The following is an 18,732-nucleotide window of genomic DNA, read 5'->3' as shown; positions in this document are numbered from 1 at the left end:
CTCTTCACATGGTGCCATAGCACAGAAAAATGTGACAGACTACTTGGCAAATGAGGTATGACACTGAGTACCTTACACTCTTCCTATCTGTGAAGCATAGTTTTCATCTGGAAGTTTTTTTACATCCAGCATTCTACATGTAAGATGATAACCTGTCAAGATGTTGAAATTCCTTATCACATATACACTGTACTGCATATTTCCAACACATACTGTGCTGCATATTCCCTGACAAAGACATGACAGAAGTCCATAGAAAAAGGGAGATGAAAGTTTCATGAGATGAAATTTGACACCTAACGTAATTTAATGAGAAAGATCAAATAAAAAAACTTGGTGGTTCTTCACATCAACCAAGCCGAGAAACTCACTTTTATAGGATACTGTGAAGATTTCAGAAGTCCACAGCTTCAGGGACTGAGCAAAATCATGGAAGATGGGAATCCATCAAAAGCTACTACACATAAAGACATCATTCCTGTCTCAGGAAGTGCACCTCAGAAAATATATGCAAGTATCATTGTCAAATCCTGTTATCTCTAAATTGTGTTGAGATGACTGCTGATGTCCGAATTCACATAAAGGGAAAAAATTACTTAGTACTTCTGTTGAGCCGAGGAATATAATCAGAATTAAAGAAAGTAGAATGCACTCAGAAAATTCTAAAAAATTTTAATGTAAAATCATTATATATCATAGGTTACAACATACAGTACATATGCACAACTACGCACATATGTACTATACACTGCATATGTAATTGCATACATATTCACTTGTAAATATTACTTGTAAAACGTAATTCTGTATCACTATAAATATGAATTCATCATTTAACCTTTAATTTCAGAGAATTACCATATTTTGTGGCATTACGCAGTCAAAGTTCAAATAAAATAGTTATAGTGTAACTTACATAGAAAACTTCCATTTTACTACACTACAAGATTTAGCAGTGGATGGCTCATCTCAATCATCTGCATTATATTTTTTCCACAAAAAAGTTTCATTTCTTTTCCAAAGAGAACTTTCACACACTGCTCTCTCTTCTGTCATTATGGAATGAGGAGCTCTTTCACAAAGCTTCTCTATGACTGCTATATCTGTGAGCTTTCTGAGGCTGTCCTCATTCTGTTCATTCAGCATATCCCAGAAATCTTTTGGTCTCCCCTTTGATTTTACTGCTTGTCCTGAAGAGCATGCCCTTGGTGATCCTGTAGACCCATTTCCATCATGTCTGAAGATTTCATCAAGAATAGAGGTATCTCCAAGTAAGTCCACAAAAGAATTTTTCTTGCAAATCTGAGCTTTTCTCTCTCTGTTTTCTGACTGAGACACGGATCTTTCCTTTGGCAGCTGCGTTTCTTCTGAGTCTTGCTGTCCTTCACAACTTTTTACAGGCAGCACCTCAATTATTTCTGATTTACTGCTTAATGAGTCAGATGCCATAAAATCCTTGAATGCCTGACTGTTTCTTCTTTGGATATGTTGAGTAGCAATAGTGGGTAATTGTTTATATTTCGCATCAACAAACATATCTTGCAAGTAGGAGTCCTTGTGAAGCTGTTCTGCTTCTCCTTTATGGCCCTCCTGGGTCTGTTTTTCTGTAGTTCCACTCAGAAGTAGTCCTTTAGCTGATGAAGATCTAGACTCAGATCTTCCAAAATTAACAGTGGATTTTCTTTTTCTGAAGCGTGCTGTACCCAGTTCACTTTCCTCACAGTTAGGTGGAGCTTCTGCTGGTATTTCAAGTGAGAAGAAAGACTCCATCTCTGGATGCCTGGAAACATAGAATTCCTTCAACATTTTCTGCCTGGTTTCTGATGTAGCTTTTGCAATGTGTTCTGCAAGGTCCTTCACTGATCCCATATTAAAGTAAGATACCATTTCTTCAAATTGTCTCCTGTAATTATCAAGAAGGAAAAATGTGTTATGCTGACACCCTTAACAAGGGGGTGAGGGAAATGGGGAGGAAATAGTTGTTTCAAGTCCTTTTAAAAAAGACTTGCTAAACGAAAATTGGATGAATGCATGCACAGGAGACATTGTCCACATCATCCTACCCAATGAATTATGGAATATTTGTTTCCGCTAAAAAGCCAACCTCTAATTAAAATAGATCAGTCTAGTTGAGTGATCAACAATCCCATGTTGGAGAAAAGATATTAAACATGTCACCTTCCCTGTTATGAGGGCTCCAAAAGGCAGCAAGATTTAACCCTGTTTGCCTCAAATACCACTTGACTGGGTAGCTCCAATCACTTGAGTGTGGTGACTGCAGACAGCTTCCCACTTTGCCCTACAATTACAACAAACTGAGGCACGTAATAATCCTTATTCACTCCATGGCATATCCATACGTACTACAAAGTCTAATTGCATGCCAGGTGCTAACAAATAACCTGCTCAATGCTCAAGAGTGAATTCTTTTAGCTTTTTGCTAGATATGGCTTTAGGATCTTGGAATAACAGCCTTAGTCACTTCACCACCTTTGAAAATTTACCTCAATAGATTTTTCATAACTAATTACAATTTTGAACATTTTTAGAATGAAGGGTTCTCCTTTACCTGCATAATAAATATTTATAATTTTATAATTATAATAGTAAAAAACCTGACAATTATTGGCACTTTGACAGTAACAGTATGGATAACTGAAGCAAGCCAATGAATATGACAGTTTCTGAATGCTTACAGGCATCATATAGATACCAACTTTCATATAGTAATTTACTTGTCTCAAGGCAAATTGAAAATATTTACCAAATACCTGTTCTGTCGGTTTGCTTAGCTAGCTGCAGCTTTCCACTTTCTAGTTCCACAAACCACCAGGCTATTTTTATTGAATTTCTATCTATGTAACAAGGGAAATTAATATTCAAACTAATAACAGTGATCATTTGGGAAAACAGAAACCAAGAAAACAAAAAATCATTATCCCTCCAAAAATAACAGAGGGGGGAAAAGCATTAAAAGAGATATAGAAAAATACTGAGCCTCATGCTAGAAAAGAAACATGAAGCCATTTTTTTTAACAGCCATTCAATTCAAGTGATGAGATCTGGGCAAAATCAGTAGGCAGTCAGAAGCGAACATTATAAAATGGCTCCTTTCTATACAGTTTAAAAACTGTTTTGTAGTAGCCCATGACGCACATAATATGAACACTCATGGTGATGACATCTACAGAGCTAGGTAATATATGACCATTGAATCAACACGTTCAAATAATTTGTGGATTCAATTAATTTTATTAATCAATTACAGTACTACAGAGTAGTGTGAGTTGAAGTTTCCCACTAAGTCCCCTCTTGCCATAGAAAATAACAGTATGGCCTGAGCAGGGTTGAAACAAAGACAAATGCAACTACTCAAAAAGAAGTTTGTTTCAACCTTAAAATTTTACTTCCAAGTCACCAAAATAGTCTCACCTGCGTATTCCTTTGGGTGTCCTTCCAATCAAGAAGGTGGTTGAACCTATTCTATGCACTTTTTTGCTTCTCTGGGTCACAGGATGTGTAACATACAGATGATGCTGCTTACTGTTCTTCAACATTTCTTGCCTTTCCTTAACAACGTTGTTCTCTGAAGTATTGTCTCTTGGAACTTCATAATTTTTCTAGTAAAAGGAGAATTTGAAGTCATTAGAACAACTGTGCCTCTAATGTAACATTTCACCCAACTGCACCCAATTCCGTCCATTGTAACAAGCATTACTAGACTGAACACTAGGATTGGGATTTAGAGCTGAAATGCAGACTCCCTGCTCAGTCGCAAAATTCCAGGGACATTGAAGGGAAGTCCTGGTTCTCTGACATCTCGCACAAAAATATGATCTATTTAAACTTGAGTAATTTTTCTGAAATTCTCACAAATTCTCACCAAAATTTCCCCTTTGCCAAAACATGGCTGCTTAGTGATATCCTCAGTCTCCCCACAAACACTGCTTTAGAGATTAAATCACAAATTGCATTCACACCTTGTCATCTGCTTTTCAAAATCTGGTTTCATATCTACACTGTTTTTCCCCAATGTTTTTCTACTTGATCCATTTCCTTTATTTTCACGGGCTGTTCACAATGTTCTTGAGCTTTAGGATTTCAACGTGTTCTCACTCCACTACTTTGGTAAGTAACCTCAAACTAGCACACAGAGAGAGATGTTAATATTACAGAACCTACAGGTATAAATTTTCACTCTAAGATATGTGTACAGCTCCAAAGACCAAAATTTTACTTCACCATTATGTTACTCTACACAACACTGAAACCCCATCACAATTAAGATAAAAACCCTATTCTCCCAGTAACAGTATAATCCTAGTAACAAAATTAAGACTAAATTAGTAGATGTTATCTACAGAATACATATTCTACAGTTCTCTTACTGGTTCTGTATACATTTGTTAACTTTTTAACTTGGAAAATGTATTTTCAAAACTATTTTCAAAAAATATTTATTTTTATGGAGTTTTTGCATGAAAAATACTTACAGTATTCTGATCTCACTATGATAAGACAGACTATTTTTCACTCTGCTAGGAAATCAGGGCTGTGTAATTTAATTCCAGAAGGCATAATTGAATAGACAACAAGGCAAACCATGTAAATGCCTGTCTTAAAGTTATGTTAAACCCCCATAAATGTGCATCGGTCTACCTCTCATTAAACTAGACCAAAGTACATAAGGCAGTAATACTTTGGTTTACACATCTGTTCAAACACAGAAGATTTTTAATATCTTTGGGAAAAAAGCCAAATGTTGTAAACACACTGAAAGTCATAAAATTGCTTGTCTTTGCAAAGAACCACATTTAATGTTAGAAGTATTATTAATTGCATATAAATGCACAAAAGGCAATATTGAGTTCTGAAAGCATAAAATTTTAGGTACACTGCACCACCCAAAAGCACAACATCAAAATACCACCAAATACATACAAAGAGCATGTCTTCTTCTACTTAAATAAGTTTCTTAAAGATGGGGTTTTTTAACTCATGGCAGAAATAGTTACTGTAAAAAAAGTCATTGGAAGAATTGCAGGAGCAAATTCCAGTGAAAGTCTGCAGCCATTGTAAGTTACTCCTGAAAAAACCTCCCAGCTCCCCAGAGCACAGGCAATTGGTTACATGATACCCAGTAAGGCTGAAACACAACAACTGACTCCACTGAACAGGCAAACGTTTTAGAAAGCCCAACACCCAGCTCCTAAATCCAGGAACTTATTTTTTTAAAAAAATAAACAATTTTTAAAATAAACCTAAAACACTTAGTGTTTTTAGGTGTCTCCCTGTTTGTTAAAGGACAAATCTGATGTTTATTACTCTGAATGACACAATGTGTGACAAGGTCTGTGTATAAGTGAGATTTGAAAAATGAGATTAAAATATTCTTTCTATTAGCATTACTATCAAAAAGTGAAAACTTCAGTCAATATTTCACTACTGTCAATATTCTACACCATTTTGCTTTCTTTTGAATTTGAATTCTAAATTCATTCATCTCATGACCAGTATATTTTCAATTATCTTTCAATATTTGCCCTCTGAATCACTGATCTCATAATGAAAATTTATTTCCAACAGCTTTCTGTATTTTTCTGTTCCTCAAACCCTTTCACTGACAGATTACTGTGTCCACGCTCCTCGCTTCTACATGGAATGCCGTGTATAGTGCTGGCCATGTTCACACAAATTATCACACTTATCACACGCATAAGCCAATCTCACAATCTCTCTTCAAAGACTGAAATCAAGACAACTTGATGCTGCTAGAAGCCTCTGACTCTTGTTCCGCTACAGACACTAGCACATTTAATCTGTTTGTACTACTGAATGTCACACACTGGATGACATTCAACATGTCATATTTGGATATTGTACGATGGAATAATAAAGGAAAGCAAAATCCTTCTGTATGCTGTATGTTGAAAGAATCTTGACAGAGAGAAATGACAGCAATCAGGGAAATCTTTACTAAATATATAATGCATTAAACAAATATGCCTTTGCAGTGCATCTTATAAAATTTCTATGGATCAAAGTGGAAAATTTCACTTAAAATTTCACTTATATTTTTTGTCATCTGACAAATTATATTTGTCTATATTGAATTATACCTGCTACACCATTAAACATTCCTGTTTTCCCAAACATGGGGGGGAGGGGCACGAGATACAGCAAAATAATTACATTGACATCAAAGATAAAAAATTTTGATTTAATTACTGAATGCAGTATTTTTACTACTTTATTAAACTTTGTCCACTTCCATTATGTCAAGAAAGCCTTCACAGCAAGTTCAAAAGAAATGCAAACTTTATTTACTTTCAAAGACATACATATAAGAAAAAGACGATGCAAGTGGTTTAGCAATGTTTTTTAATTGAAGGCAGTGTTTTTTAATTGAAAAAATGAAATGAGAAAAATTTACACTCCAGAAATATCTAACTAAATGCAAAGAAAACGTTAATAAAAGTACAATTAAGTGAAATTATGAAGTGCTATTGTGAACTACGGAAAACCCACAAAACTGTAGTCAGTCCTTCCTGTCCTATCCTTGTTCTCTTCTCCTATTCCCCCTTGATCTACTACACTTAAGACAATTTTTATATATTGCAATGGGAAAGAAGATTACATGGCTGTTCAGAAAATGGTTTCTGAAGTATTCAGAAAACTCAGGGGTTCTTACTACAATGGAAAAATATTTCAAAGAAAGCCCCTTTCATGTTCCATTTAGTCTATGATGGTTTTGATCCCTTCTTCTTTTGTTATGTAATTCTCTTACTCTTGAAAGCATATATTGAGTTTTGTTTACCAATAATGAGTTTTGATTCCTCTTAAATATGTATTACCTAATGCAGCAATCAAGAGCATAGCAAAAATGCTAGACTATATGCACATTAAGTGTCACAGAATCCATGTAAGGGTAACACTCCCCAAGAAGAATGAACACAGGCATCAAGCAAAAATTTAAGTGCTTCAATGTAGCAGTAATACCTACTTCAAGTTTCCATCTTGAATCTACAACTCTTGGACCTGTTAGCTCTGTATGGCAATCTGTCTCCTGATGCCTAATTACAGCAGTTATTTAAAACAAGATACACCTATCAAATAAAATTTTGTTCTATCTTTGACAGTGCAAAACTTCAGTATCTGTCCTTCTTGTAACACACATAAAGAGACAGCTCTATACTCTGGAGCAATGAATGCTAGTCCACGTATATGCATCATCTGACATGACTGAGATGACTGGACACTTTAAGCCAGTAAATTATTTTCTTTAGTCCCTTCAAGCAAGGCAAAGAACATCAATGTTTCACTTTTTTAAATACAGCAAGATGAAAAGGCATGGGAGAGTAAGTGGGCAGAAGCTGGGAGTAAGATTAAGTAGAACTGTCTAATGTCTGTGGCAATTTGTTAAGAAACCAGACTTAGAGGATAATTAGTATCCTTCAGAAGCCTGAGGCAGAAGCTGAAAATCTTTGCATAATTATTCTTCAGCCATAGTTGCACCATGTTCAAGTACTTTCCTCTCTTTTAGTACCTCATTACCCAAAGTATCCCTGCAGTAACTATTTTGCCAGATACTGACTTCCAGTCATCAATAAACCCTCTGATTTGCCCCCAGTGTTATAAGACTTTTCTCCTTAGGTGTGCATGAAACCACTGCTGTCAGATACCCAGGATACTTATCATTGCATAGTTTCATTATTTACATTTCTATAATAAACAATAGCCTTCTAAAATGTCAAGTTGCCTTGCAGTCACCCAAAAAACAGAAAAGAAAGAAACAGTAAATTTAGTATGACTAACCTCTTGAAATACATCTTATAACAAATAACAAACCATTACGCCATATCTTAATTTATATTTTCCCACTTCCCTCAAAACTTGAGAAAACACATGACTTTCCCAATACATTGAGAGCTGAATTTGGTTTTGGATGATTGCTATTAATTTGATGATTTGGTACTGTATTCCACTGTCTTTATCTACACAAACTACAATTCTAAATTTTTCAACTAATCTTCTTCCCCCCCTTTGCAGTTTTTCCTTGTGGTTTTTTGGTCTAGTTTGGAGGTTTTTGTTGGATTGGGTTTTTTCCCCCTGGCAATTTTTCTGATCGTATATATTAATTATTATGACCCTTCTATAAGCTTTTCTTGAGCATATGCTATTGCTACATATTATTTTTATTTTATCAACGTTTCTCTGCTGTCAGGACATAAACAAGGTACCAAGAAATGTTTGATACCTGACTGTCCATTCTTGGTCTTGTTTCCTTCTCTCTTCTACAGAGACTGATGAAGTAATTTGAGTTGGAAGGGACCTTTTAAAGCCAATCTAGTACATGTACAGGTCACACAAGAATTTCTTCCTAAATTATTCTCTAGGTCAAGGAAGATAAATTGTAATAAATTTCATGCAGCTTCTTTAAAAATGAGGTCCACATGGTGAAGACAAAAAATACAAATTGCAAAAAAAAAAATCTACTTTCACCTGAATTTTAAATTAACTAGAATTACTTTTCTAATTGCCAAGAACAGATTACTGAACAAACTGTACTTGAGAGACTTATGGTGAGTTATAATTTCCAGTTTGAAATCAGCCTGAGTCTTACAATATTTCAGAATTCTTTTTGATATGGACTTTAGTTTTTCCTTTGAATTTAGCTTTTTTAATGGAAAAGCAGTCTCTGAATGAATGCATTTGCTGTTCTAAAAAAATAAGGTTGTAGAGTGAGAATGACAAATAATGTATAGTCAACAGTCAATACCTTAATTGTCTTAGCAAATTAAGCTAACCTACCTTAACATTTTAGAATACTTTAGGATAACTACCCCAGCAGAATTAAATCTGATAAAATTTTAGAGTAATTACACAAATTTTAGAGTAATACATAGTCATTTCCCCATGTATATCACATGTAGCTTTACTGAATAAACAAACTCAGACAAGGACATTCAATAAACTCTAATCTTTTGCTTGGTACTGAAGAACTGACTACTACATAAATTGAGAACCAACTGCATCCTCTCTATTTCACATTTACTTGAGTCTGTTTCTTCTACAACTGGGTAACAGAGCAAGAATTTCTCACTAGGACCAATCTTAAGTTTTTGAACCTTTACCTAAAGTAACTTCTATAAGACATACTACTGTCTTTCACCAAAAAGCTGACCTTGAATCAATAGAGTGATTACTGTTGAGAATGAGAGGAGATACTCAGCCTGTCTCAGAATTCAAAGCTTAAAGCAATTGCTTATTCCAGCAGAAGCTGTGGACTTGCAGCCATATTCCTTCACCCTCGCATCCTTCTGTCAAAGAGTAGCAAAACCAAAGGCCATGCACATACATCATAATGAAAACTCTACTACAAGCTTCAAAGAATGCCACATATTAAGTCACTGCATTATAAAAATACAACCAAAACTGAAATAGTGAAATGGTTAATTCCATTCCAAACTGAACCAGTAAACTCAATGAAGCAGTATTACAGGCCAATCATTTGGGAACAATAACTTTAAAGCTGAGTATTTCCCCATCCTAGAAGAGCAAGGACCAAGGCATGTTATCTCCCAAAAGCCTACTCTTTGTAAACAACTATCTAAACTTGTTGAATCTGAAAGCTGTGCAAACACACGGCAATCAAAGTTCCTACAACTGATAGAAAGTCTTTGTTTAAATAATCTACAAAATGTCAGTGTAATTCAAATAAAATAAAGTAGAGTTCTTAATGACACAACTTTTGTATTTACAGTATTCTCAACAGTACTTAAATCTGCATTGGAGATACAAAGGGCATGTTTTTTCCTAGGCTGACAGCATGCTTAGTTTTCTCATTTACACCACATTGCAATAACATAAAGAGGGGTTTACCATTAATCCAGGTTTTACTACAAAGCATCTCGTTATTTCTCTGTCAAACACTGGCAATAGTGCCAAATGTCTGTCATCCAATTCAGGGGATTAAGTCTTCCTTTATAGTGCAATTCTTGTACAAATTTATAAAAATACAGATAAAGTTTCTTAGAGCTGGTCACAGTCTATATTTTGGCCTGAATTCATGCTGCAGAGGTTGAATATGACAGCTGGCAGGAAGCTGAAGGGAGAATACATCCTCCCCCTTTTCAGTCACCACATTTCTGTTGCCATAGTGATTAATCCTCAATTGAATAGGTGTCTTTGTACGTTTCTTTTCAGTAAAACTTTAAGTAAACTTAAGTTGAAAACATGCAGTTGACAGAAAAAAAAGACTTCACATATTCAACAGGTATAGTACAAGACTAATACTTTTCCATATATTAATAAGTGCAAACTTGCTCTAACATGGGACAATATTAGTTTCCCAAATTAGTTAGTATGTCCTGTTCCCATCTTCTGTCTTTTTTGTGAAACCTCCAAGCTTTCTCCAAAGACTTCCCCATGCTCACACAGCCAACCCCCTCCACACCCTGGATTCCTACTGAAGAAATACTACACAAATTCAGCTGTATAAGAACTAGAGAAAGTTTATCCCAGACTTCCATATTGCGCAAAACATTTAACATAAGCTGGTTTTGCCAATTAACACAGAAATTAATTAGGAAATTAATTAGGAAATGCAGTCATTTAATTCAGAATTGACTAGAAACATTAGAAGAACATATTTAAATCTTCCCTCTGGGAGGTTTCTCTTTCTTATGGTAGCTAAGAAAACAATTCATGAATAGAAGTTTCAGTGCAAGTTACCAAAAAACCCAAGAACATAAAAAGCTTCTGCACTGAAATCAGGTTGCTTTGGAACCTGGACCCCACCAAGAAAATAAAACCTCTAAAAATACTTAGTAGATTACTAAGGCCTTACAGAGTTTGTTAACAGTTCCTTTCTTTCCTTAACGTCAGAATAATTTTGAGCAAAGTATCACATTAATTACTCAAGACTTTTCTTTCTTTCTGAAAGGCTGAAGTAAATGTAGGTCTGCTCTGAAAATTACAGTCTGCCCTTGCAAGTCCACCATTTACAATCAACAAGTTCCTTTCACATGTTTGCTTTAAGCTTTTGTTTTCCATGATTCTTTCTGTGGTTACACAAGATAGTTATTTCATCTATGTTCCTAACATATAGTGATGTGATAATAGACAGCAATCTTCAATTTGTTTAATGAAAACACAATATTTAAAATGGTTATTAGCACAAGACTTGAATTTCAACTCAAGTGAAGAACAGAGTGCTCAATGTCATCAAATCAGGCTAAACTGAACAAAATAATCCCAAAAAACCCCAAGTTATTTATTCCAGTAGATTAACTTGCAATACAATCTTCCTCCTTCACACTTGAATATAATAGACTGGAAAACTCTTTCTATGAATAAACTTCAGTGAAGCAGCACATCAAGTGTGTTTTGTTGTCATGTAACAGCTCTCAGTAATCTTTACTGGAGTGGCCATGTGCCACAATGAATGACATGCATTTTCTACCTCAAGGTGTTTACTATAGCCTAATGTGCTTCTCCCTGCATCATGGCATCACAAATAGAAACAAAACTCACGCTTTAACGCTCATGACTTATTAGCAAAGATTATAAGTAGCACGAGATCTCGAACTGCACAGAGACACACCAGTCTACTTTCTGTGACACTTAGGTTCTGGGACATGCAAGTAAAGTTTATAACTATAAAGGAAGATGAGATGTATTATTAACCTATAATACAGGGTAATCCATATCTCCAAAATTTCTTCAGAAACAGCTGTCTGCCACACTTTTGCATTTAACAGAAATCCCCGGCTTTGTTTTGATTACTGAGGCTCTAAACACCTCCAAGTATGGACACATCAGTTCCTTCTGCATGAGCAGCACTATCAGAAACATCAACTCTTTGAGGAAAGATTGTCATACTGTTCTGTGCTTCATCAAAAGAAGTGTGGCCACAGGTCAAGGCAGGTGATTCTGTCCCTCTCCTCTTAGTGCAGAGAAAAGTCACAAATATCAGTGGAGGCATGGAACACCTCTCCTATCAGGAAATGCTGAGAGACTCAGAGTTATTTAGCCCGGAGAAGAGAAGACTCTGGAGAGAACTTACTTTGACCCTTCAGTACTTAACAGGGGTCTGTAAGAATGATGGAAAAAGACTTTTTAGCAGGACCTGGTTTTGATCTAGATAAGGCATAAGGAAGAAGGCTTTTTGACAGTGAAGATCATAAAATACTGCAGCTGGTCAGGCTGGATATGGCTCTAACCAACCTGATCTAATTGAAGATGTCCCTGCTGATTGCACGGAGTTTGAACTAGATGAACTTTAAGGGTCATACTCTATAGGTCTTATGTATTTTCTTCTTAAAATCCACAGCAATACTAACAGTGGTGGGCCATGGTCAGAATACAGATAATCTTCAAACAAAGGATAATTACATTCAATACAGTAACTATTAGTATAACAATATTTTTATTTTAATTCTAATTCTAAGCATTCTGCATTTAAGACATATCATGCCATGTCTGTCAAAAAACTCCAGTTAATCTTAGTCTTTACTTAGCTCATCAAACTTGCAAAATAAACTAGAAATTAATCTCTACTGCTGTAGATGACTATTTATGAAAATCCATTCTGTAACATCTTGACAATGTCTTTCTTCACTGAGAACACTGCTTCAACTCTCCTAAGACCAAGAGCATCTTCTTCTGTTTTTATACAATCCCACGGACTTCTGTGATAAAGGGAACACATTCCACAATGGATCACCCGATAAAATACTTTTCCACATATGTTGCTGTACTACTGTCATACACAGACTTTCTTTTATTCAGGTGCTGGACAGGATTTATTTTGACTAATGATATTCAATCAAATTATGGTTTATTCTCTTGTGTGTACAATTAATGCATCGTTTACACTGTTACATTTATTACCTCTGGATTTTATCTCACCTTTCACAGCTGCTAAGCTGTGAGAGAGGTATCATGAGGTCTTGTTTTTTTTTCTTGATAGCATACTTTATATTCCGGTTACCACTACCAAACTGTGTCTTTCAGAGTCATCCAGTACTAATAGAAATTCAGACCAAACAAGCACTCAGTACTATAAATGTGAGCATTCTAGCTAAACTAGTCACTTGGCAAAATTCCTTTAAAAACCATATATAGACAATATGACTACACGCCCCATCAGCTCTGGGGAAAGAAGTGTAAAAGGCTCTGCAGTCTTGAATCCAGGATTGCTATGGAACCTGGAGAAGGAAGAAAGAAGAAAAAAAAAATAGGAGCAAGATCTATTTCTCATAAAAGGAATCAAAGTTTTGTTTCCTTAAGCCTTTAGAGGTACAGAGCAATAGCAGATTAAAACAATATGTTCTACCTGTTCAGAGAAAAGGTAGCTAGCATGTACAAATACTAGCCCAGGTAAAATTAAGGATGGACTGATAATAGACATATTACTGAATAAGAAATAAGCTTAATTGAAGCCTACAGTTTAAAAGGTTAAGAGACTCTTGACTGAGAACTACACTAGTGCCAACTGTGTTAATTTGATACTGGCCTTCTAAACTCAAGGAAAGAAAACATCACCAAGATGTGAGGTAAGAAAAGGTGTTCAAGTCTTATACTTTTTTTATAACCAATTTAAAAACAAACTTTTTAGTTACTTATGCTCTTAGGATGTTCTACATACCTTCAGTAATTTTCTGAGGAACAAGACTTGCTGTCTCCCATACCTTCTAACTTGTCTCTCAAGGATCTTCTTCCCATGCAACCTCTCTCACTTTCAAAGAGACCTCACAGGTTGTGCAGCCTGCTACAGCTTTAAACAGTTACTACAACTTAAGCAACCACATTAGTCTCCATGATTCAACAATAAATGAAGCACTAATAAACCTAAATTATACTTTTAGGTACTACAGGTAGACAACCAAGATGAAGACGTTGTTTTATAGTGCTTTCTAGCAACTTATTTTTTCTGTAACTCATATTCACATAGTTTCCATAAATTGGCTACTGAAACTAAAGATATTAACCTAGGTTCTAAAAGTTCAAAAGAAGTAGTGAATCCAAAATGCGATTACATGGCTAGTCAATAGCAAGAAGTCAACATGTCAATGTTCTTGAAAGGGATTTTCTTTATTAATTGCTTTAGTTTATTATAATATTGCTTTTTATCCCTGTCATTCCAGATTTCTATGTAAGCATAGAATGTCACTCTTCCACCAAGATTCGTAGGATTTTTTATTTCCCAATCTACAACTCATCCAATTCAACAGAGTACTTATAGTTTTTCAAACTTCTTGAACCCCTTTCACAGAGATATAAGTTGTTGCTTGGAAAATGCATTTGAAATTTATTACGTCTTATTAGAAAATAGGAAAGTATTATTACAGACTGCTTACTGAGTGAAATTGTAAAACAGGAAGACAGAGTTGGCATAGGTAAAATGAACACATGGGGCACAAATGAGCACAAAGGACACTATACTTTTTGGTCCTGAGCAGACCTGTCTGTGAAATGAAAATAACCTTTCTTGATTGCTTCTACTTAGAAATAAAACAATATGATTAGCTGTGGTAAGAAGGGACATAAATATTATCAGAGCACAAATATTATTCAGATGCCTTTATGATGCTATCACATAAAGATTCAGCCTAAACACTGTAAAAAAAGCTTCTAATTAAGAATCTAATATAATTGATACTCACAGAAAGAGCTACACAACAGTTTCAGAGAAACTATTAGACCAATGACCCTTGAAATCTACATTAATAAGGAATTTCAAAATTTCTGACAAAACTATCAGTTTCCAATTAACATTCCAACATTCAAAACCGTAATTTTATTTACTTAAAAGAATTATGGAAATTTAAATTACTCCACTGTATTTTTAATATTACACATGATGCTACTTTAATCCACCAAAAAACATTTTTATTAAGTAGCGCTATTTATGATAAAACAGGTAGATGCTCAGACAGTGAATGTCCTACCTTCATTTGATGGAAAATAAGTGAAAAATTACCAGCAAAGCCTGATGGCCTGAAGCACAACAGTGACCATGTTTTTTCACAAAATGTCTTCTAAGGAAATACAGAGTAATGAAGAAAGAAAAACAGTAGCAGCAAAATTCCAAGTAGAGAACCTTTCAATGTTGTCTACCAAGCTCTTTTAAGCAGACCACAAAAAGCTCAAAATGCCATATCTAAGAATAGGCAGTCATCTATATTTTATTTCCGTATTAGTGCCTTTACATAAATAATAGGAAGTGAAAAAAGAGGCAGCCTTCTCCGTAATTTTTGATGTTCTTCCTATTTAGATCTCCAAGAGAAGTGATACTACTGTTGCTTCTGAGTAAAAAGTGCATACCTTAAAAAAACTGACAAGTTAATCAAGGTAAGTTAATTTGCAATACTAGCCATCACACAACTCTACATAATAACCTCTAAGTTACATGAACACCACAAACTAGTTTTGAACAGGGGTGGATCAACAGACATTTAGTCAAAATACTCTCTTCAAAGTTTTCTTTCATTTTTATTTGGTTTTAGTAATGTCAGCCATTGCCAATTAATAAGTACCTTCCTAACGTACTCTTGAGCATTTCTGACCAATTTTTCTGCTAATGAGGAACATTCTAATGCAAATGTGTTAGAATTGAAAAGGCCTTACTTTTACTGGCTTGCCTGGTTTGATCTTCCCAGTATAAAAATTCTTGGCAACTATATTAATTAAATATAGTACAACAACAGCACTGGGAGAAACTCCTCTAGCCACTGCGGATGTTCACAACACAGTCGTATGTCTACAATTTCTGTAAAGATAGCTAACGTGTCAGTAAAGACTAAGCTACACATTCATCAATTACTTGTTCTGTGCTTGTGGTTTATCTTAAAAATCAGTCTAGGAAATTGCAAATGTTTATTACAAAGCAAACAACCAAATACCCAGATAATCAGAACAGATTAAAAACATTATGTAGTAAGAATAAAAAATATTAAAGATGTACCTGAATTTATTCCAGATTTGTGTGTATTCCAAATCAATTAAACAAGCTACAGAACCAACAAAAAATTAAACATATCCATTGCTGCAAATAAGAACTCTCAGTAAACTCTACTTCTATGTTTAAGACATTAAACACAGACAGTTTGACTTAACTATAGCAACTGCATATGCTCACCTCCCCAAGAGAGTCTGCAAACTGATGTATGTTCAAATTCCTATGCTAGAGGATGTCCAGAATGTACTGCGGCAACTGGATTTTTCAAGGCTCAAATCAGAAAAACATGGCACAGAATTTGATTTCAAAAATCCTATCTTTAATCTTAACATTGCTCCCACAGAAAAATCCCACAGAGGTGCTGTGCTGTTTAATTCCCAGCTCTTTCAAAGCTGGCTAATGTAAAAGCCACCCCAAAAAAACATAGTAATTTATTAGACTTCCAACTGAGCATTCTCTTCCTCCCATCCTCAGTGTCTTTGATCATTCATGGTGGCCAGTAACAGAAAAACAAGTTTTTAGAGCTTTTTAAGATGAAAAATGAGGATAAAGAAAAGTTAAAATGACATCTCCAAAAATATCTCTTTACCTTGGCACTACAGACAGCTACATTAGCAGGGAGCTGAGAAAACTGCTTCAACTCAAATACGTCATGCACCGCCCATCGGCTCAAGTGATTTTCAGCCTTGCTGGATCCAACCACATTCTGATTTGAATGAATATATGCCACTTCTTGAACGCCATCTAATACATTATGAGAAAAATATAAGGATGTTGGTTATTCCAAAACTCTGAAGGTACACATTTGCCCTGAAGGATACTGTAATTAAAAAAAAAACTACACTGAAGTTGTAAAATTTGTTACAATTTCACTCAGCACCAAGTTACTCAGTTCTATGAAATTAACAACAATCATTAGACTTATTTGGATTTAACCAGAGACTTTAATACTACTTCAAATTCAGTGAGGTTATTTTCAGATGGACAAAGATGTTTCAAAGCATCTATGGCTTAAGGGCTGCAACATCAGTGGTTAAAATTAAGTCTTTAGGAATCAAGTCTTACACATGGTTTTTAAAACTCCCACACCACTTTTTGTTCTGTACATTTTATTTGACTGTCAAGACTCATAATATTTTACAGTTCAAATATTTAGTTCGTGAATTTTTAATAAATCTTCAATCTCAGCATATTTCAAGAGATGGCAGAGCTTAACCAAGAATTACAAAGCAGCCTGTCACCCCATAAGACAAAAAATTAAGACTAAAAGAGAGAAAAATACAGAAAGATATTTCTGAATAACAACTGAGCAGAACATTTACTACATCTTATAACAAAAAAAAATGTACAGCAACAAGAACTTAAAATCTGCTGACAATGGTATATTAGATATATGTTATTAATTTAGTTGAAAGAAAATTGAACAAATTAACTTAATAGTTACCTAAATATTTGTCCATTGATTCCATTCTTTTCTCTTGATGCACAAATACAGTTTTACTTGCAGAAGTTCTATGCATAGCATAATTGCTGGACTCCATTTGTGCAACAGACGTATCTTGACTAGGACACAGCACTTTAGACCCAAACTGAATTCTGCCGCTCCGTTGTTTACTCCTATAGCTTTTCTTCCTGGCATGAATTTTCTCAACTGGAAAGTTATCTTCAGAGGATGAGAATTCATCTATATTCTGAGAACCACTTTCTTTTCCTTTTCTATAGAGCTTCTTTGCTTGTGGTAGAGATTTCTCCCACTTAGGAAAACTCTGAGTTCCTAGATTTCTTGATTCAGAACTATGAGGAAGTTCAATATCATCAGACTCATCACTTACGTCACTTGCTCCTTTCAAACATATGTCATTCTTGACATCTTCAAAAGACATGGTGAAATTTGACTCAGTACTGCGGAATCCAAATTGTCTACTGTTTCCCTTAAATACGAGCCCAGCTTTTTCTTTTGCTAACTCTTCACAACTTTCAGATGTTGATGTACGTATTTCAATTTCTTTAGTAAGTACTGGTTGCTGGCATACTTGAACTTGGGTAGGAAAGATGACATCATCATCTGCTTCAGAACTACTTTCAGTTTCCATGACTATGTCACATTGCTTTAAAATGCTTCGATCCTCATTTTTTATGTTGCCTTCCTCCTCAGAGCCTGATAAACCAAGACTCTCTGTAGTGTGCATATCTTGTTTATCACTTCCATTTGGAGACAGAAGAGCTTTCCCATGCTCCAAAACAGACACACTGGTTTGACATTTCTGAAAACCACCATGCTTGCTATTTAAATTTTTTCTTATAGTGTGATCATCAGAAATTGAATTATGAGAGTCATAATTGTGATCCCTTTCTTTGGTAGTCTCAATTTCTCTCTGCAACAACTTAGAGAATCCACACTGCATTAAGGAAAGCTGTCCTTTTGTTACCACACAATTATTTTCATTGCATGGCTTCCTTCTGTCAGATTTTTTCACAGAACTCTCCAGAATATCATCATCACTCAGATCATCCCAAAAATCAGTTTCTTCTCTTTTTAATTGTGCCTGAATGCTTTGGGGATCTCCATCTTCTTGACAGTCTGGTTGTTCATACTAAAAAAAAAAAAAAAAAGAAGAAAATAACTGCAAAGTTACGTAACATTGATAGTATACACAATATGCCCCATTCCAAAGCAGTGTAAAAAATGTGGATTTTCACTGTTACTCAAGTAAAAACCCCACAAAATAGTATTATAAAATGCAAAATAATTCATAATGAGAAATTAC

At 34.9% G+C, this 18,732-nt stretch overlaps 1 protein-coding gene across 1 annotated transcript; it reads right to left on the bottom strand.

The window, feature by feature from the left end:
- Positions 1-912: 912 nt before the first annotated feature.
- Positions 913-18,676, bottom strand: LOC311165007 (DNA excision repair protein ERCC-6-like 2; the record flags this gene model as incomplete). The annotated part of the gene is given in 5 exon segments (XM_084224714.1): positions 913-969; positions 973-1,903; positions 3,433-3,620; positions 16,554-16,708; positions 17,409-18,676. Coding segments are annotated over 5 exon segments (2,292 nt in total). The 5' UTR covers positions 18,370-18,676.
- Between the last annotated feature and the right edge of the window lie 56 nt (positions 18,677-18,732).

Source organism: Fringilla coelebs (assembly GCF_963513975.1).
Source record: "Fringilla coelebs genome assembly, chromosome: Z".
NCBI classification, from domain to species: domain Eukaryota; kingdom Metazoa; phylum Chordata; class Aves; order Passeriformes; family Fringillidae; genus Fringilla; species Fringilla coelebs.
This window is presented reverse-complemented; position numbering and strand designations above follow the sequence as displayed.